This window comes from Physeter macrocephalus, chromosome 7 (assembly GCF_002837175.3).
Source record: "Physeter macrocephalus isolate SW-GA chromosome 7, ASM283717v5, whole genome shotgun sequence".
Lineage (NCBI taxonomy): Eukaryota > Metazoa > Chordata > Mammalia > Artiodactyla > Physeteridae > Physeter > Physeter macrocephalus.
In genome coordinates, this window is record NC_041220.1 from 40,607,801 (window position 1) to 40,630,664 (window position 22,864).

A 22,864-nucleotide genomic window follows, 5' to 3' on the forward strand; every position below is an offset into this window, starting at 1 on the left:
AAATGACAAAAAGGTTTTTTTTTTGTTTTTGTCACTCTGCCGTGACCATGAAAGTCAAAATCATGAAAGCCATAATTCATGCTGCAAAGCATTTTTGAGTCCATTTTCACAGTCCTATCTTATTTAATGTTATTTATCATCAAAAAATACTGTGAGGGTAATATCGGTAGCCTTTAAAATGTGATGAAACTGAGGCTCATAGAGCATAAGAGACTTGCATAATGCCCTGCAGCAACAGTAGAGTGAATTTCTCTTTTCTTCTTGACTTCTTTGTCAGCCTTATAGGACCAAAGCACCAGAAAAGTTATTTTAAATTATTTTTGTAAAACCTAAACTAATTATCTGTGATGAGATTTTAAGGAAAGCATAAGAAACCAGTAGCATTTCATTGTCCAGTTTAGTAAACAAAAGTTGTCTGAGTTTGCCTCAGAGACTGACTCCTGAACATTAGTGTTGAAAGAGGTCCTTATTCAAATACGTCGTCACATATGCACTTCTTCTTGTGCATGCCAACAATCCAGATTTCTAAAATTATAAAAATGAGATAGCTGTACAAATGACTCCTATAATTCATGAGAGGGTCTGTCCTTGCAGCTCTGTCACTTCTAGGAATTGGGGATTTAAGCCATAGTTGTACATTAATAACGTTTATAATTTCACTCATCCATCACAAGCACTTCGATTGTAATGCCCATTTATTTTTACAGTTAAACTGCCAGGAGTAAGAACTTATATTGATCCACACACCTATGAGGATCCCAATCAAGCTGTCCATGAATTTGCCAAGGAGATAGAAGCTTCATGCATCACCATTGAAAGAGTTATTGGAGCGGGTAAGACGGTGTGTTTAACTCTGACTTTTAACTTGTGTTTATATTATAAAATGTAATATATCAATGTCCTGATCTAACTCAGAATGTTTTTAATCTTTTGTAACTGACTTGCTTTCAAGGTGGTATATAATTGATCATATTTTAATATTACCTTCTGCCTAGCTCATACTTAAACCAGCAAATGTTTGGTTTATGAAAAAAAACAAACCAGCAAAAATGTATATTCAAACATAGTGTTTTTCACCATCTACTGTTTATTATATTTCATGTATAATATATATAATTTTTAATACCCAAAAGTATTTACAAAATTCAAGCACTCAATTATTCTACTTATGAATCATCTCTTCCTTAAGACTGTTTCCATTTTGTCCGGCTATGGCCCTTTTTTTTTTCTTTTCTCATTAGTGTCACTGCTAGAGTAGAAAGCAAGGAAAAGGAAGTGATTTTCAGTCAGTTGCTTTTAGTTTCTAATGTTTCCATTAAGGTTTCTGTAGGTGAGAGAGATGAAACTAATAGCCCCCAATGTGTCTTACGATCACCTGTAAATGATTTTTCCCAATGCACCATTAATTTCTTTTGACATAGATAAGGAAGTTGGATTCCCCTTCAACTCTGTTTTATCTAAACATTACTATTCTAAGAGAACTTTAGACTACTGTTAGAGTAGGGAATTGTAATGAGTTTCTGTGTTTTCTACATCTTTATCACAAGGTGAATTTGGTGAAGTTTGTAGTGGACGTTTGAAACTTCCAGGAAAAAGAGAATTACCGGTGGCAATTAAAACCCTTAAAGTAGGCTATACTGAAAAGCAACGCAGAGATTTCCTGGGTGAAGCAAGTATCATGGGGCAGTTTGACCATCCTAACATCATTCACTTAGAAGGTGTTGTGACCAAAAGTAAGTACAATGGCAAATTATGCATGTGTGTGTGATCATAAATATCTGAATTTCTTCTATTAGATTATTATTAATTTCAGGATAGAAAGAAAACTGGCCATAATGTGATTAACAATTTCCCTAATATTAATAGTATTTGTCCTATATTTTAGTAGATTCTTGTCAAAGCTGATCTTCAGTGAACCCGAATTTCTATTTATTATTTGAAATATTTGTGTTAACTCACTTACTATGAATTCAGCACCAGAGAAAATGTATCCAGATAAAAGTAGCAGTAAAAGTATCAATTTTTTTTCCTCTTGGCTCTTTCACTTTTTATCCTAATGAAATATTAACTTCAAAGTTTTGATTGAGGCATTGAAGTTTAACATTTAATAGGATTACTGTAACCATAGATGCCTACCACCTTTTAAGTGGTTTTTTTATAGCCAGATGTATTTCTTTTATTGATTTTTTTCATTGAGGTATTTTAATAGTTCTAAGGAAAGCAATTGCCTCAGAAGACTGGGGAAGTTCCTTGAGACTAATTATTTTGTTAAAGCAAATCCTGTTTTTACTCAGATGTATCTGGAATTTCACATCTCTCAGATTCTTGTTAGTGTTTTGTAAATGTGGTTATGTGTTGAGCTTCCCAATATAAGGATTTCAAATAATTCTTCAGTCACTCAATAAAGTATTTATGTGACACATAACTGAGGCCTTTATTTTCTTTTAACACATTTTTTCTTTGCCATTCCTATGTATCCTTTTTCCTTCCTTTATACCTCATACACTTCATACCACTTTGTAAAATCGTCTGAAACGTTTGGCAAGGAACACGCTTTAGACTTTTTTCAAGCACTGGTTCAACTTCCATTTGCTGTTAATCAAGTTTTAAGTTATATATGCCAAATATGCATAGCAGCAATGTATGTTCAATAAATGTTCTCAACCTATGAAGTAATTTAAATTTATTGGATATCCATTTATGCCATTTAGCTTTTAAATATGGAAAACAAAACAAAAACAACAACAATAAAAACTTTTTCACAATAAAGAGGAAGAAAAGAAACAACAACCAAAAAATTTACTGGTTTTTAACCAGTTAATTCCCAAATCATGATTCATTCACAGTAGGTCACAGATGAGAACACAGAAGAAAAATACCTTAGCTAAAATTATCATGTTGATGATTGGCAGAACTTTTGAATCAGCCTGTATTGCTGGGAGATTGTTTTTCTCCATGTCTCAAAGAGATACACATCTGCAGTAAGAATGCCCATAGGGGAATATAACATAGGAATAAAATTATCTGCAGCCATGTGGGTTTCTTCAAACTTGGATGTGTTACTTTTCATGTACCTCTGCGCCATCTGTACGTCTTCTTTGGTCAAATGTCTATTTAGGTCCTCTGCACGTATGTATGTATATGGCTGATTCACTTTGTTGTACAACAGAAACCAACACAGTACTATGAAGCAATTATACTCCAATAAAGATCTATTAAAAAAAAAAAACAACAAAAAAAAACTTAGATGTGTTTCTTTCCCCTCAGTTGAGTACATGCCTAAAAATAGGTAAGAGGCAGGGACATGACCCAGGTGAGAGACAAAGAAAATATATATTTTTTTGAAGGAATAAAATAAATTAAAATATTTTACAAAATCATGCCCTATGATGAATGGGGAGGAATATTTTAAGCAAGAATATGATGTGAGGGAGATGGTCACAGGTACAATAAAATGAAATCAGAATTTGAACAGGACTATACTCTATCTGAGGGGAAGGACTTTGAATGGACATTAGTGATAGCATGTGCTGGGCTAGATACTATGGGAATAAGAATTAACAGTGATTGAGTAAAATTATTTCCTATGCAGGAAAGGTATTATCTAATATAAAACATACTTCTTAATGATAATCATAGTAATAATAGGGTGCAAAATATTTGATATATTTCATGTCTTCTTTTTATCCGTAATATGACTGCTAAGTTTCACTTCCTCAAATAAACTAGGACCATGAGTTCCTCTTACCCAGGGTATATGTAAAACTACTGCCTATATGTAGACAGCCAATCCGTCCTGTAATGAGTTAAACTGTAATGTGTAGAAGAGTGCCAGATCACTATTATGATCATGGAAAACAGTACTGCATAATGGTCAAGAACATGGGCTATGGCTCTAGCCACCAATTTTCATTTTGCTTCTGCCATAAACTACTATGTGACTTTGCACAAGCTGGTTATGCATTCAGAGCCTTAGTTTACTCACTAATGACATGGGGTAAGAATGCCTCAGTGATGTTGTGGAGGTTACATGAATTAATATAGGTAAAGTTGAAATGGGCATGACACAGTAGGTAATTAATAAACACATGGTTATTATTTTTCCATTTATTTCTCTTCCTGTGCTCTGAACTCCTCTATATCCATGTCATTCCTAATCCATTTTAATTGATATGTTACTCTGCCTACATTGCCTCTTTCTCTGAAACTTAACTACCTTTTCAATTCCTTCAAAATCTTATTCAAATTCTATCACCTCCATGAAATAATTCCTCATCACTTAGCCCTGACATAATCACTCCTTCTTTCGAACACTGTACCTATATAAGGATTTTTGCAACTGTCAGTAACGTTCCTTCCTTTGTCCAAAACTCTTATTCAAATTTTTCATTTAATTTTGTCTCCTCTGCATATATTTTTAGCTCCCTAGCTAAAAAAGTCTGCTCCTTGAAGAAACAGATGATGTCCTAAATATTTATGTAAACCCATTACATTTAAACCTAAAACCAATCTATGGTCACTTTAGTTAAGCACTCTGAGCCTCAATGTCACAGAAAAAGAAAAAAATCATACCTACCTTATAAAAATTTTATGCAGATTAAATTAAGATATATTTGTGTGTGTGAACAAAATTGCAGGTAGTTATAGTGGTATTTATTTTAATCTGTTTAGGTGAATTCATCAAATATCATCAGATATTAGGAGACAAGATCCCAAAATTATTAGAGCCAATAGTCACCTACTTTTATAGATCTCTAATTTATTACAGAATTTGTTTTATGTGAATGGGTCCTGACTGAGCAATATAAGACAATTAAACTTCTCATAGTAAAACAACTAAATTTGTCATATACCATTTTATATGCACTTGAGACCTTTATTTTAAGAAGCAAATGCCATTACCAGCAAATGATCATATTTAAATTCTATAAAGTCTAGTCTAAAACACAGGGCTGTGGTTGAAAACACAGACTTTAAATTTCCAATCTCTAATCAAATATTCTGTTTGATGTTGCTGCAGTGAAGTTACACATACAGGTAAAGCAAAATGTACATATTTAAAATACTTCTTTGTCTTATTTTTTTTTCTCTTTGAATTGAAACTGTATTTCCCCTTAATAAATGTAGCTCTTGATGTTCAACTTAGGAAGTCTTCAACTTGTTTTTAATTTATCATGTTGCAACTCACTTTATTTGTGTCCTTAATTTCATGTTCTCTGATCTGATGCTAATTTATTCAGCAGTTATTCTCAACGTGCAGCACACAGATAATGAGACATAAGTGCAACTAAATCTTGTGATTGTTTTGATTGAAGTTGAGGTGGGGAGTCTGAAGTAGCACTCCTCTGAGTGGTGCCATCATGAACCTTCCTCTTTCCTCTATCATTGCCTTACGTGCCAGAAATATGGGGCATCATTCAAATTCCTTCTGTGATTTGTTGTTAAACAGGAGGCATCATAAATAAATATATATTCTAGAGAGACTTATGACAAAGCACGTAAGAAACCCACAGGTCCTGGCTTAATTGACTCATCCGCAATGCATGATGCTTTAATGTAACATACATAGAGCCAGCTTTTACTATTCAAATAGATTCAGGAATAAAATTTAGTGGTGGAAAATTATAATTTTTCCATTGCAGCAGCCTTAGCTCTTTAAGATTTATTTTTTCCACCCATGGAAATATTATCAAAATTGACCAAAGGAATATTTCTATTGAAATATTTATAGTTATATAAATATTTATATAATATAATTATATAATATAGTTTATACAATGTAGTTATATAAATATAAATATTTCTATTGAAATATTTATAGTTATATAATATTTCTATTGAAATATGTATATTTCTATTGAAATATTCATACTTATATTTCTTAATCTAGGATCATATACAAATAAACTTAGTTCTCCTGTAAAATTAATAAATTTAAACAAAATATTAGAGAAAAATTAAAGAAATATCTCCCTGTTTTTCTTTCCATGTCTGAGGAAATAACACATTCAATGGCAATTGATTATTTAAATTGTCAGATAATTCTGACATATAAATTTGTAATTATCTTTCAAATATAGTATTTCATTCTATCCTGTAAAAGTCCATTTTATTTTACAGGCCCTTATTATATATTATCCAGGGCTATTCCAACAATCTTCAGACTAGTCTTTCCATTTTGGTATTTTCCCATGGACATTAGTCCATTCCATGCATTTTACTAAATCTATTTCCTCTCTTGCTTCATCACCAGGAGCAAACAAATCAAGCAAAATACATATACTTTGATACTGAACTTGATATAATTTGGCCATATCTCCATATTATACTATTTCCTTTGCAGAAAACTCTACCTACTTCTTGTTCTGCCCTTGGAGATACTTCATTCCGCCCTAGCATGTCCTCTCCACTTTCCTCAGTTCTACTTGACCTTCAAGTTTAATTCAAATGTGACCTTCTCCATGAGATCAGTGTCATTTCTCTTCATTTTTCCTTCCAGCCTCAGTGTCTGCCTGGCATAGAGTAGGCCACTCAATAATGTTGAATAGCTGCGTAAAGGAAAGCATCCCAGTTCTACATTTGTTTTATTTTGCTCACCTGTGTGTTCCTAGATCTGTGCTCAGCACGTGTAGCATTTCATGTATATGTTGAATGAATGAATTCTCAGCCAGAGACAATCTTACAAATTCTAGCTGCATTTCTCTGCACTTTGTCATATTGTCCATTGTATCATAGTTATCTCTCTACATGTTCTGTCCTTACTACACAATGAACTTCTTGAAATTGATATATGTTTACAGCACCCCTAGTATCTGTCACAGGGCCAGACACATCAGGGAATTTCAAAACTTTTTTAAAAGACATGAATGATAGTAAATGAATCAATGACTAAATTACAGTTATCTAAACAGTTAAAATGAGTTAGTGATATACAATTTATATTTTAATTTAAACAACTTTGTTCTATCAAACCATGGGTGTTTTAGGAAAAATAATTAAAATCCATATGAAGAAAATTGCACGAAGATCTTTTCACAGGATCTTGCATATAAATATAACAGTTATAGCTACTACTAATAATTAACGTTATACTTAAGTATGTGCTAAGTTAATGTTCTTTATATATTATCTCCTTTAATCTGCACAGTAATGCTATCCTGTAGACACTATTATTTGTTCTCATTTTACAGATGGGAAAAATTAACCTTAAGGAGGTTAAATACCTTATCCAATATCGTAAAACTAGCATAGGATAATACCAGATTTAGAAGCAGTTCTGCATGACTCCAAAACCCAAGCTCTTACAGTGTACATTACTAACCTCATTTTTATTATTTGGTATACACTTGACAAGAAACATTTATTTATTCAAAAGGTATTAATTGATCACCTAATATGTGTCTATTCCTATTAATCAGTGGGATACAGCAGAAATTAAACAGACTGATTTCCTGCCTTTATGGAGCTTACCTTTGGGTAGAGGAGACAAACTAATTGAACAAATACATTTATAATATATTAAATGAAAAAAGCAAAGCTAAGTTAGGAGATTATGGACTGTTTCTATTGAGGGTTGGTGGTTTCTATTTTATTTAGAGAGAGACCTCTCTGATAAGGCTTGAATAAGTGAAGTTGTGAGCCTTACAGATATCTGGGGGCAGGCAGTGTGTTGTAGAAAGAAGAACCTGCAAGACTCGAATGGAACTTGCATAGAATGTTCAAGAAAAAACAAAGCCAGTGTTGCTTCAATTGAATGAATGAGAGGAATCTGGTAAGAGCTTAACTTGAAGATTTAATAGGAGAATAGATGGTATGTGAACACTTTGGTCCCTGCGAGGACTGCCTCTTAATCTGAGCCTTGGATCCAAGATGTGATAGAATCTTATTTCTACATTAACAGGATCAGTCAGGATGCTGTGTTGAATAAAGATGGTAGAAGCCTATGTTGAAATGGGGAGACATTGAGGAGAGGAGACTACTGTCATTATTCACACCTCATTATGGGTTAGATCAGGGTAGTAATCTAACAAGATGGTGAGTAGTAGTTGAATTCTATAGATATTTTGAAGGCAGTCACAGTAAGTCTTCTTGTGGATTAGATGTGGAATGTGAGAAAAAGAGAAGAGTCAATGATAATTATAAATTATTCGTCCTGAGTACCTTGAAGAAAGGATTTGTCAGTTATGGGGAAAATTCCAAGAGGAGCACGACTCTGGTTGGTAATCAGTAGTTCTGTTTTGGACACATTACTTTTGAGAGGCTTATAAGCACCCAATTGCAGATGTTGTGTATAAGACTGGATTCTGAGAAGTATAAATGAAAATGTTTGCAGTATGAATATGCTTGAATTTTATATCTTCCCTTTCACAAAAGGAAACAATTCTATGAGCCATTATCAGTAATAAACCAAGATGGAAATAAACAAATTTAACACTGCAGTAGAAATGGAAGCCAGCTCATTAATTTGATACTTGTTTTTCATTATTAGGGCATAGAGAGTGGTATAATAAATAAACATAAGATATTTATTAGATATTTACAAGGGCTTTTTCTGATAAAATCTAAATTCTACTCACCTGAAAGATATATATCTATAGAAACAGAGATTTACTGGCTCAAAGATTGATTATTAGTAAATTAAACCTTGTGTTTTTAAAGTCATTTTCATTACTAATAAAACAAAGCTGTCACATTGTTAATTCTTAGATTCCTTAGCTCCTCTGTAAAGTCGATCATTTCTGACTCCACAAGTAATTATCCACCTTTGCTAATGTCAGAGCAATTCTAATTTATTTTTAATTTGAGAAATGAGCAGCTAATGAGAAAGTCTATATCAATATAAACAATCTGAAATAAAAGAGGATATTATGGAAAATTTGGAATTTCTATTTAATAGAAACATTTGGTGTTTCCGTTTCAGGGAAGGTATAGAGGCTTTTGATTTTATAGTCTTTCCTAAAATTAAAATTACATAATTTTAAAAGTGGTTTTCCTTAAAGTGTTAACCAATAAATAAGGGTCATAATGGAATTAAAATATCTGAGTACCTTTCTAAGTTCTGGTTGCCCCATACTTCGTCCTCCCTTCACATTCCCCTGCTTGATAAGCATTATCTATTCCTACTACAAGCACAGGGTCCCATTTTCTGGGTGACCATTAACCATTAATAATTGAATTATGATATTTCTTATTCCAAGCTTCCCTTGAAGTAAAAATAAAAGTAATTTCAAACAGCTACAAGTGTTAATGTACTAAATGGAATACAACCCAAATAGAAAGGCATAGTGAAATAAAACTATAGATATATAAGTATAAGCACAGGCTTACTTTTAATTATTTACAAATCTTGTAAAATGTTTGTAAGAGAAACCAGTGACCGTTGTTTTCCAGTGAATTATGACGTTTCTTAATCAAATGCTCCCTTATACCCTTAAGTGGTACCACATGTTTTTTGATGCACTCGTGGTTTCAGAAAAGCAGGTAGTACCAATGCAAATAAAATAATAAGCCCAGATTTAGTTGCAACTCTTGTGATGTGGCCTAGTTCAGTGTTTCTCAAAATACAACGTGCCTCTGAGGATATTGCTAAAATGCAGAATCTGTTTTAATAGATTGGATTGGGCACTGAGATTTTGCATTTCTAACAAGCTCTCAGGTGATAGCTATGCCACTTGTCAAGGGCCATGCTCTGAAAAGCAAGGACTAAATCAACACTCCCCAAAGTTTGTCTCACCTAACTTTGAGAAAGCTTGTGAAAAAAGGCTGCTTTACCAGAAGTGGCGTGTTCTCGTCTCTCTTGGATTTTGTTGGACATTAGCACCAAAAAAAATCACTTACTAAGGAAGCAAATGCAGTTTTGTTTTACTGTGGTAAGAAAAACCCACATATCATGATATCTACCCTATTAAATTTTTAGGTGTAGATTACACAGTACAGATTTTTTAATTGTAAGCACAATGTTGTACGGCTGATCTCTAGAAACTTTTTGTCTTGCATAACGATAACTTTATACCTATTGAACAGTAATTCCTTCTTTCCCCCTCCCCCAGCCATTGGCAGCAAACATTCTACTTTCTGTTTCTGTGGGTTTGACTACTTTAGATAATTCGTATAAGTGGAATCCAAGACCTATCCACTTCACTATCGAACACTTCAGAATGCTTGGAGCATATATAAGTAATGATCATACGTAAGAATATATTATTTATTGAAAGCAACTGAATTCCTACCAGATCTGCCATTAATGCATGAACAGTTTGGTATGGCATAGTCATGATTATCAAACTTATATTATCACAAAAGATTAAATATTTGTGAGATTTTAAAGTTAAATTTAAAATTTAAAATAAATATTTGGAAATTATGGGCATCTTAGTATGGAGGGAAGGAAAACAACTTTTATAGTCAGGTGGACATAAATTTGATGCCCAGCTTTGTTTCTTATATGACTTGCGCTAATCAACTCAGGTAATATATTGAATCTTTTTAACCCTCACTTTTCTTTCTCTGAAAAGAGTCTTTTGTAATATCACTGTTATAGAATTTTGATGACAATTAAAAATAACATCATGCCTTGTAAGTGGGCACTCAGTATATCAATAAACTGTAGTTCTTTTATGATTATCAATACCAAATGATGAAATATGAGGTTGGTGAATTCCACAAATAATGTGTTTCTATTACTACTTAGACTCTGCCTGAACTGGGTTCTCAGTAAATATTATGAAGTAATGTAAAAACTCTACTCTGTGATTAAAATCATGTTTTGACATGCTTTATGAGCTCTTTTTATATTGATTTTTGATAATATGCTTTCAAAATTATTGGCAGATTTACTCTTTGTCTGTACTTCAAGCGGGATAATGGAAAATGATTTATACCATTTTATTGAATTTACAATGGTTAGAGTAAAGCCACATTAATTAATGCTATGTCATTTTTGCAGGCTAACAGGAACTGAGATAAAACATATGCCAAACTAAATATAATTATCATTAAAATGGCTCAAGCATGAGAAATAATCAAATGAGTCCTGAATTGTCTTATTCTTGTCAACAAAAGAAGATCATGCTTGTTTGCAAACATGCATTTTAATTGCTTTTCCCCCATTTTCTGAAATATAAGAGGTGTTTTAGGTCCCTATCATATTTTTCAAAACCTACACTGTCATAAATAATGAATCTGACTTTTAAAACTAAGTGATGAATCCAAAAAAAAAAAATCTTATAGGAGGAATACCAGGTGCCTATCTCCCTAAAAAATAATTACTTTTTCTTTCCAAATATATATTATTCAATATCAATAAAGCTTCTAATCAGTCATTCTCTTTAGAGTATGAATTGTTTTGTCCAAGCTCAGTGAATCTGGGTTGAATTTAAGGAGCAAATTTACCCAAGAAAGATGTATTTTTACATAGGGATTTTATCCAACTCCTGCTCAGGAGACCTTGGGTGAGCAGTAGTAAATATTTACCACTAACCCATAGCTGTAAGAAGAGGGTCTAAAAATTAGAGGATAGACAGAGAGAAAGAAAGAAACTGAGAAAAAGTTTTCTATTCTCTAGTAAAAGAGAGTAGAAGGAAACTGAATGTTTTGAAGTAGTAATATAGGAGAAGTGCTGTAATCATAAAAGGCTTGGGGTAGAGTAGATAATTGTAGACATTGATTAGGCCTTCACTTTGATGGACAAGGCATCTGCTCATGTGGTAGGAGCTGAGAGGTACCAATGAGGGAAAGCTAAGACTATATTCTTTGGATATCTGCTGGAATTCAGTTCTTCCAATTCCAATTAAACTATGACAACTCCCTCAATGGATTTCTATAAGTGAGAGTCAGATCTACACAGGACATATTCCTAGAAACACAGGTTGATTCTAGAAAATGTAGACCTTTTCCTAATCTGATCAGGGCTGGTGTTCAGCAAATACATACCTTTTTGGCTCTATTAGCTGTAAATTTATTGAAATACTCCGATGTTATTTGATAAAAAGCTGAAGCCAGGTTTACCCACATGTCCCTTTTATATGCCTACTCAGCTTCATCTCTGGGTACTTCTGAATTCCTGAAATCAGGCAGATGAAGAGGTGATGTCTGGTACACCAGGACGTTCTGATATTCCAGCATTATGGTTGGTTGAACTTCAGACATGTAGGTCCCTGTGCCAAAGCAGTTATCAAATATTTTGGCTGTCGCCCTTGGGGAAGCATATTAATTCTGGACTTTTGAAGGAAAAGGGGCTTCAACATTAATAAAAGCTGGAAGTAGGCTCTAGGATGTAAGAATGGGACCAAAAGGGCCTAAAGCAGAATTTTGTCTATTTTGAGTTTGTCTGAGGACCATTAAAATGGGTGTGGCATCATTAAAATGAAGTTAAATTGGAAGCATATCTCAATTCATGAACTTAGGTTACAGCCATGCTAAGGAGAAAAAGCAGTTATAATCTTTTTTTCTGTTATGTTGTCTTGGCCATTTACAAATACAATGAGCCATTCTTTTTTTTCTAACTAAGGTATTGTATTTCCAGTCAGTTTTAAAAATCAACATTCCCCAACTCATCTCCTGTCACTTCCTGAATTACAAAGCATGCCACGTTTGAACTTGATGAACTCTTTCATGACAAGATACCTTGGCCCATGCTGCCTCTTCTTCCTGGAATATCTGTCACATTTTATTATACCAGTGACCCTTTCAATCTTCCAAATTCAAATCAAATGACATCTCCAGTGTATATTCTCTACACATGAGATGTTTTACCTAACATAGGCATAGTACAAATATATGACAAATGAATTTTTTTAGACAAACTTTTAAAATAACTTTTACAAACTTTAAAGAGGAGGAAAAATGCATCTGCCTTTTTAGCATTACTTGTCACATTTCATTCAGAGAATAATGCTTCTAAAGTATTTTAAAAGAAGATAATTGTCTGAGTGAGAAATTAGACTGACCTACCTTATTATACTAAATAGTGAGTTTTAAGTGATTTTGGAATGAAAACTCCTTTTTCTTTCTAGTTATTTCTTTTTCATGCAATTGTCTAACTTTCTATATCTCTGTTTACATTTCAGACTAATGTTGTATGAATAAATATAAAAGTTCTAATTCTATGACCTGAATGAATCACTTCTCAAGTATAATACAGATACCCTTCTGGAGAATGCCATTAATTTAATTACAGTGCATTTCATAACTGAATAGGCCCTGTTTCCCTTTATAATATAAAAAGTTAATTAATAGATATACAAGATAGAATTTTACTATCATAAGGTCTTTTTTTACTTACCTAAAAATAGTTTAAATTAACACTAAAATTGTATGTAGTATACTTTTATCAAAGAGTAAAGGGGCATGTTTTAAAATATAGTGAGGTTAGCATGGAGTGATAAAACTAACAACCATGTTTTGGATATTTTTTCATACAGCAAAGATTTTTGATCTTATATTTTTCATCTTGTATCACAGACATATTACACACTAAATACCATAATTTTATGAGGGATAAAATATGATCTATTCTCTTAGTTGACTTACATCTAGCAATGAAACCCCACAGATACAAAGTTGATTGAGTTTACAAAACAATAATACATAGCAAATTCGAAGTGACAGGCACTATTTTAAGTGACCTGGGTAACAATATGACTTGGTGGATACTCACAGTAACTCTTTGAGGCAGGTGCCATTAATATCTCCACTTTACAGATGAGAAGAATGAGATACAGAGATAAGAGCTGATTTGCCCAAGATCACTTGATAGGAAGTGATTGATCTGGGATACAAAACCAAGCAGAGTAGCTCCAGAGTCTGTCTAGCTACAGTTTTATATCAGACATGAAAAGAGGAGGACCTCATCCATCAGAATGATGATTGCAAGAGAAGTTTCCAGATAGCAAGAGGAATCAAAACAGGGATTTGAATAATGAAAAAATTGGGGTTGATAAAGATCATAAATAAGTATGTGGCAGAGAGGGAAAAGGGAGATAGCCATAAGTAAAGGAATTATAAGAACATAGAAATAAAGTTTGGAAAATACAACATATATTCCAGGGATCATAAACAGGGTAGTTAGACTGGACAGGAGTTTTTATTTAGAACTGTGAGGAAGATGAATATGTTTTCAGTGCTTTGCTGGATATTATTATTTGGCACTTTATATCATTACCTCTATTAAAATAAAATTCATCCTTAAACTCATTTTCTACATAAATTGATTTTGGTATTGAAAATTATGGGTTTTTGAATCTTAAATGTCAATCTTTATCACTCTTGTGATACTTTCTTCTCATTGACACAATTTAGTATACACTAAGATATCATCATGTCATAAATTTACTTGCTACTCAAAGAGGACTATTTTTTTTAACGGATGTATATAATTTGGACAACAATAAAAACTTCCAGGTAAACTTTTCCTAGATAAGAGTACAAAATCTAAAAGCAACAGTTTATACCACTGTGTTCTTTTCAGGTAAACCAGTGATGATAGTGACAGAGTATATGGAAAATGGCTCTTTAGATACATTTTTAAAGGTAAGATATGAGACAAATGTAACTATTCAAAATGTTATTCATATATTGACCATGATGTTGAAGTTGAAATCCAGCCATTTTAAAGCTAAATTTTAAATAGAAATATCTGGAGTCAGGATAGTTATACTACAAAAATTAACTTTGGTTATCCACTTCAGAAAATGTATACAAATCCAAATTACGTGTCTCTACAGTTTTATTTAAGTGTATGTTACTGTGCTCCCCCCCAAAAAAAATAAAAGAAGGAAGGAAGGAAGTTGGAAAGGAAGGAAGGAAAGGAGAAAAAGAGAAGCTTTTATAGATACTTAACTCTCTCTGAAGTAAGTCAGACAGAGAAAGACAAAGATATGATATCGCTTATATGTGGAATCTAAAAAAATGGTACAATTGAACTTATTCACAAAACAGAAATAGAGTCACAGATGTAGAAAACAAACTTATGGTTACCAGGGGAGGAAATAGGGGGAGGGGGGATAAGTTGGGAGACTGTGCTTGACATATACACACTACACTATTATGTATAAAATAGATAACTAATAAGGACCTACTGTATAGCACAGGGAACTCTACTCAATACTTTGTAATGGCCTAAATGGGAAAAGAATCTAAAAAAAAAGTCAATATATGTATATGTGTAACTGATTCACTTTGCCGTACAACAGAAGCTAACACAACATTGTAAATCAACTATACTTCAACAAAATTTTTTTAAAATGAATAAAAATAGTACTTAATGCTCTCAAAGTATATAATATCAGGCAGAATAAGGAAAATGTCTAAAAAGTCCATGAAAATCATCTATATTAATGAAAGAGTCAAATAGACTCATAACTCATCTGAGGGCCAGTCACTACTTGTACCAGCAGAGTCATTATGTGATAACAGACAGTAGCCAATGTTGTCAGATCTTCTGGATTTTAGGAAAAGATTGTATTTTTAAATATGCAAGTCTTCAAATTTTAAACGTTGGCAATTCATTTTATTAATAAATAGCATGTGCTAGACAATGTAACATGTTTTCAGGCCTGATTAAACCTGTAGTCTGGCAGCTTTTCACTTTCAATATAGCAACTATTGCTATTGATTAAAAGTAATGGGACAGTGGCATTAATGATGATTATAAGAAGGGCCTGTGCATTGAATATGACAGGGGTCCACTGACAAGGCAAACTTCCCTTTCAATCTCCAGCCTCTACCAGCTTCTGCTGCCAAATTTCTTATACATATATTTAAGTTCTTCAGTCTCTTAAGGTCACATCATTCCTTTATTTCAAAATAAGCATCAGATGAGCCTTATTCTGTGTGTCTGCACCAAGTCCAGTGCCCTTGACAAAGACAGCAAGCTTCCAAGAAATTCTAACATTCTCCTGGTCATTGTTCAGTCCCTCCCTCCCACATCTGCTACTGCAGATTCTCCCTTACTTCCTCTGGCCACTTCTTCCTCACCCCAATATGCCTATCCAGCCAGCTTCTTTTAAGTCACTTCAAAAATGTGCAGTGTTAACCCAAGGCAGGCACTAGGTTGAAGTGATGAAAACACTCCTCTGATGACTGAGAATAAAGGATTACAATGCAGGAAAGAGCAATTATAAGGGAGATTTTGGTCAAGGGCTTTCAAAGCCTTTATCTGCTTTGACTGAGCAGAGGACTGTTACGCATTATCAAGTTAACTATCTATTGCTTAACTTTTTCCATTCTCCTTCAGATAGAAATTGCATATAAATTTGGTAGTAGTATATATTAATTTGGGGATTGAAGGAAGATCCTTTCATATTTTCCCTTAGTGATTGGGGTTGTAGGACTAATATTTCTGTATAATCTTTACAGAAAAATGATGGGCAGTTCACTGTGATCCAGCTTGTTGGTATGCTGAGAGGAATCGCTGCAGGAATGAAGTACCTTTCTGACATGGGCTACGTGCATAGAGACCTTGCTGCCAGAAACATCTTAATAAATAGTAACCTTGTGTGCAAAGTGTCTGACTTTGGGCTTTCCAGGGTACTGGAAGATGATCCTGAGGCAGCCTACACCACTAGGGTAAGAGCTAACAGAATGAATTTCTGAAATACTAGACTAGAGACATTTAATATTTAAAGATTTTAAAGGAAATAGAAAAAAAAAGAAAGAAAAGAAAAAAGAAAGAAATTCCTCCAATATAGGAAGAAAGAGAGAGAAAAAGGGGAAGGTAGATTTAAGAAATCCAGATAACTCTCCTTGTTAGATATCAGAAAATTCAAATATTAAATTCAGATAAGCCAAGTATTCACTTTATGAGTCTTAGTAGTTCATTTTTTCCTTGCAGATACTGAAAATAAAAAGTTTGAGTTCATAGTGGATACAACTCATAAAATCATATAGAGTATTAAACATAAAAGAAAAAGTTAAAGAGAGAAACTCCTGCATTAAAAGCAAAAAATATATTATATATACATATATTAACATTACTGGTGGTATTTTAATGCCTAATTTCTTTTATACTATGTAAATTGTTAAGCCCACATCTATGGAAAATTGGTCACTAATTCACATTGTCATAATTAGCATAAATCAACACCCTTTTCCAGCAAAGTAATTGCTTCCTGAATTGGTGTTGTATAATTGACAGTTTTTTCTGTGGAAAACTGTGGGAATTGATGCAACAGAATTTTCTGGACAGTCTATGTATTGCACTTCTTGAGTTTTAATCCCTTTTAATAAACTACATTTGTTTAATTCTAAATCTTCTGAAGGGCATCAAGATATCCTCAATGTTTAAACTTCTTATGAAGACAGGAATTTATCATTATATCTTTTTCACTATACAGAGTGGCTAACATTTGTTTCAATACAGAATACTTTTGTCATCTCTTATTCTTATGATAGATGTTACACATTTTCTTGTTTAATTCAACGTTTTAAAATTACTTCTACTCATAGTCTAACAATAAACTATAGATTATAAGGAGGTTTTTTTTTTATTGTTGCATTGTGACTTATGGATAGTTAAGGATTATACTATGCTGAAGATCATGAGTAACTTATCTAAGCAAACAAAGCCTTCAAATTGTCAGCGTAATAAATCAATAAATTAATTGGTGGAATATCCCTTTCCTTCTAGACCTAATTATTATTGTCATTATTTGAGTTAAATGAAACCTCAATTAGGAATTCTCCTGGGATTAGAGTTACACTTAGTAAACTTGGCCTAAGCAAGATTGAGGTTATAGAACAATCCATTCCCAGCATGAATGGTTGGTGTCTCAGTTAAATGCATAAAGTAAATTTGTCAAGGTCTGTGTGAATGTGTCATGCTGGTGGAGAGGGAGGGGTAGAGGCGACAGAGATCCTGAGACCCTCAAGACTTACTCCTGGGAAATGGGGTGTGGCAACACTTCGTGGAAAATCCATATACTGAGAGATGAGCCAATAAGGGAACTTCAGATAATATTGATGTCCCATATGATGGTCAGAGGACCAGGAGAAAATTTCTAGGCTGAAGTTAAAAGTAATTGAGAAATTACAATTTCAAGAGGAATTGTAATAATTATAGATGATCCCAGTGCCACATAGCCAGGCCTAATAATGTGATCTTGCCTATGAATAATTAATTAACAAAAGTTATGTTTCAGGAAAGTCTTCTCAATGTGGTGCTACCATATTTCTAAGGAGCAAATAATTCAAACTTAGTTTCAGTAATTCCAATTAACATCAACTCAGAACAATTTTAAGCATTACATGAAATTGTTATTTCTTCATATATCCTGAAACTTTGGTTCATAAAGAAAGTTTAAGTCCTATTTTTTCTAGTATGTGAATTAATTTTTTTTTCTTCCTGCAAAACAGGAAGGCATATATTAGTCTTTTTACAGGAAAATATTCAAAACCCACACTTCTCTTTCTCTCTTTTAAAATATATTTGCTTATAGATGAAATGTTTTGTTGCATTGATTTTTCTTCTTTTAAAAATGAGGAGAAAAAAGTTTACCCTGAAAGTGGAGGGATATAAAAGTGTTATCTTGTAAACTAGGAGAAAACTTACCAAATCATTGTTTTTATCATGTAAAAACCCCAAACTTGATAATGTTGTAAGTTTTCCCCCATAATCTAATTTTAATAATTTTTAATTTGGTTGAATCTCATTTAGATACTTACCTTTTAGGTTAAAACAAAAACAAAAACAAAAACAATTTGACCAAACACACACAAAAATATGACAATGGGAAATAAGAGAAATCAAGTCTAAAAGAAATTGCACGGTGTCAGGAGAAAGTCTAAGTTTTTAACATATCTGATTTTCATGCTTGTCTTATTAACTTTTAAACTTCTCATGGTTACATTCAGCAATCAAGACTTTCTATTTACAGTCCCTATATTAAAGGAAAAAAGAACCCTGGGAATTTGAGTCCTTTACTTTCTGTTAGAAAGTCATGAAAGTATACCTTATTGATTTGCCTGACTGCCTGCTTTCCCCACTTAGAGCTGCGATCCTGATACTGTAATTGAGATGTGGGTTCTGTATGTGTTCCAGTAGTCAAACAGAATTTAAACTAGAAAGCTTCCAGCCAGCCAATTAGTAGTCAGCCTACAAGTGCTTATGGGCTGAGATATGTGAAAAGAGACTGTATGCTGTCAAACAGATTCACTTAAAAATGCTACATCTCTTTCTAGATCTTTTCAGTGAGGAAACAGTATCCCTAGATACATTTGAAGTATGTGGGAATTTTTTTCTTCTTTTTCAATTGTAGGGAGGAAAAATTCCAATCAGATGGACTGCCCCAGAAGCTATCGCTTTCCGAAAGTTTACCTCTGCCAGTGATGTCTGGAGCTATGGGATCGTGATGTGGGAGGTTGTGTCTTATGGAGAGAGACCCTACTGGGAGATGACCAACCAAGATGTAAGTATGGAACTACTCCCCCTAAAGTTTGAATTGAAACAGTTAGTTCTCTGAGTCGGGAGACTATATATATGTGTGTGTGTGTGTGTGTGTGTGTGTGTGTGTGTGTGTGTGTGTGTGTGTATTTCTGAAAATGACAGTTGCTTAAAAAAGTGAAATACTCTTTGCTTAACCTCTGATCTGTTTTGTTGTTATTAAAATCCTTTATGCAGAAGCTCAAAATTAGTACAAAGGAAAGCAAGTTACTGTTATATAAAAGCTTGCCAGACAGTTCTAGCAGTACTGTAGTGCTGTGTCACTCATTCTATGTCAGTATCATTTTCAAAAATGAAGAAAGAGCCATCAAAGAATGAATACTGACAGACAAGTTTTTATGACATGCACTTGATAAAGGGAGCTAAAACTCCAAACCAAATGGGTGAATGATATTGATTTAACAGTGGATGCTCTTAGATAATAAAAAGAAATAATCTGTTTCTTTACATTAAAAAAATGTAGGAAGAGAAATATTGTCTATTTAATTTGGGAAAAAACAGATTTTTTTCCCACATGGAGAAATAATTCAGGCTTAGAATAATAGAATCCTGGAATTCAAGAAACCATGAAAGAATCTTCTATTCAAGTTCAGAATGATGCCTGACTGCATGGCTCTTTGGTTTTTGACTTTGTAATTTTCCATTGTTACTATTCAATATAACCCTTTCTATTTTGGATTGCATTGAAATTTGATATTTTTTCTTCAAATAATTATAAAAGCTATCTTTTATTGAGCCCTTACTATATGCCATACTCGGTTTTAAATGATTTACCAACTAATAGCTCATTACTTCTTTATATAAAAACCAGTATAATGAACAGTCTTAACTAAATACCATGCTGATTTAAAACATTTCTTTTTTTCTCCAATTATTTCTTTCATCCATGCTCTGTAAAATCTCCTGCTCCTATGCCTTCAGGGATTATTAGACAGGTGCTTTAGCTCTCTGGCTGCATTTTGGTGAATCAACAGTACCATGCCAGTAATTGACTCACTTTCAGATATAAAAATCCAAGTCTAATCTAAATCAGAGTCAATCCTATATCCATTTCAAAGTGTTTTCCACAACTGCAGGGCCAACCTGACCCTAAGTAGCAAGAATGGGAAGGAAGAATTGTCAGATTCTTGCTTTCCTCTCTGCAAGGTCCTTAAAGAGGAGGATATACTCCAACTGAGATGTCCCAGAGTTCCTCGCGCTTGCCGCCTGCTCCCCACTTCACAGTCTCTAATGGTACCTTACACATGTCTGCTTCACCTGAGGAAAGCACATCCTTGTTTGACGTTCTATCAGTTTTCCCTCTTTTAGATACTACTGCAGGCTGCCCCAGCCATCCTGCCTTCTTCAGATTTCCCCAGATGAGAAGCCAGGGTCACCCTGTGGCTTTCCCAAGAAATATTTCAGAGCATTCTTTTCGGATAGCAATAGTAAATTAGGCTGATGGATTCCCGTCTCTCAACAAGCATACCGCAAGGCAGTGAGTCTCCCTTTCTTTTAGTCATCTAAAATTGCTACAACTAGTTTTCTTTTGCCCTGTTGGCTTGACCTAGTGAAGGGATGTTGACCTCTGTTTCTCTAAATTTGAGAGAATGTAGTATCTATTGTCTTCAACTTTATGATTTTAGGGGCAGGACTATGGCCAAAGTATTGAACTCTTGTCACATATTTAACAACCCATGAGAGAGATATTATTTCTGTCTGGCTGTTAATAAAGTGAAACTTAAGAGATTAAATGATTTTCTTAATGCCACAAAAATAATAAAAGTTATACCAGAAATTTCAACCTGGTTCTCCAAAATTTTAATATCTAACCACTACACTGTTTCGAATTGAATCAATGTTTACATCCTCCCTTTCATTTCCAACCAGTGAGCCTAGATCAACCTTCTAATTGAATGTAAAATATTCAATTCAATATATAATGATTACTATGAATTAATCTAGCCTAGACAAAGACCAGACCTGTTTGCTACTTGCTACTCTCCAGATAAATGCCGAATGCTAACTTGAGATGTATGGTTTGGCTTCTGACTTCTCTCAAGGCTCATTTCAATGCCATTTTTTCCTTTAGTTTTTGTGAAAGTATTTTATTCTGTAATGCCTACAAGCCTGCTCCCTTCACTCAAGGAAAACATTTACCCCTTATTTGCCTACTTTTATAACTCCTTCTCACTTGAGATATTTTGAATTCTGATTCCATCACTAGGAATTATTAGTCTTTCCCAGCTATATGTATAATATGTGTAGGATTATTATTCACATTATTGGAAATTATGCCTGATATAGCTGTATCTGTCACAAATAAAATGATAGATCAAAGTAGAACATAATGCTAGGTGAATGCTCAGAAGTGTTTCTACTGATCTGGACTGTGCTTGCTCATGCTTCTGAGGATTGGCTGATTTATACTGGTAAACCTTGGCTCTGCTCCACACGGCCCTCATCTTCTTTCAGAGACCAGCAGGCTAGCCTAGATATGAGCTCATTTTCCCCATGGCTGAAGGGTGAGAATAAGCCCAGCCTGCAACATTCCATTGTCCAATCCCATAATCAGAGGATCAGTCCACTCACACTGCTCATTGTGAATGGACAATATAAAGTTATATGGACAAGGACATAGAAACAAAGAGGTGTGAAGGATTGGGAACAGATATTTTTCCTGATTTCAGCCATTTGAGAGCCTTGATACTTTTTCAGATAACTTTATTTCAAACTATTTAGAAAAATACAAGGAAGTGCTAATATTTTTAGGACATAATAAAAATAAAAACTAATATTTTGGATTTGGCTGTGTTTTCCAAGAATCTAAATGAGGTTTACAGAAAAATGTTATACAGTTAAAAGATCTTTATAAAATGTCTGCCTTTAATAGAAGGTCCAATACATGCTTTGCATTTTCTCAGCAAGTTTACTAGCATTAGTGGCATGTAGTTTCTAGACATGGCATTAAGTTTGGTATGCCTCAATTTCCATCAAAATTTGTATCTAAGAAACATGACAGATCTACTGTATTTGAAAATCATGATCACTGAATATTTCTTTTGAAAAAAGATTCTCAGAAAGCAAAATAGAAGTACTGATTTGTCAGTTTTGAATGATGTATCCCATCATCTCTACATTCCAGATACTGATTCTAAAAAGGCTTTGCCACCATGAAAATGTTACATTACCAAGACATGCAGAATAATCTAAATCTCTCAGAGGAGACCTTCCACTGTGTCAGGGGGATAGAATGCTGCAGTAGTTTTTTTTTTTTTTTGATTTAGGATTGCCTCTGTTATCAGAGAGAAAAGCCATAACAACACATAATAAAAATAAACTAAAATGGGCTTCCCTGGTGGCGCAGTGGTTGCGCGTCCGCCTGCCAATGCAAGGGACACGGGTTCGTGCCCTGGTCCGGGAGGATCCCACATGCCGCGGAGCGGC

The 22,864-nt window shown here is 33.6% G+C and overlaps 1 protein-coding gene across 5 annotated transcripts in view; it reads left to right on the top strand.

The window, feature by feature from the left end:
* Positions 1-22,864, top strand: part of EPHA5 (EPH receptor A5) — a 326,273-nt gene that overhangs the window by 283,846 nt on the left and 19,563 nt on the right. For 4 of the 5 annotated variants that reach the window (XM_024132021.1, XM_024132023.1, XM_024132022.1 and 1 more), the window contains 5 exons: positions 708-833; positions 1,548-1,733; positions 14,468-14,529; positions 16,357-16,566; positions 19,254-19,403. In XM_024132021.1, coding sequence (XP_023987789.1) covers positions 708-833; positions 1,548-1,733; positions 14,468-14,529; positions 16,357-16,566; positions 19,254-19,403 — 734 coding nt within the window. Of the gene's footprint in view, positions 1-707; positions 834-1,547; positions 1,734-5,025; positions 5,038-14,467; positions 14,530-16,356; positions 16,567-19,253; positions 19,404-22,864 lie in introns of all 5 variants that reach the window. The other variant, XM_055085948.1, reaches the window with a different exon arrangement.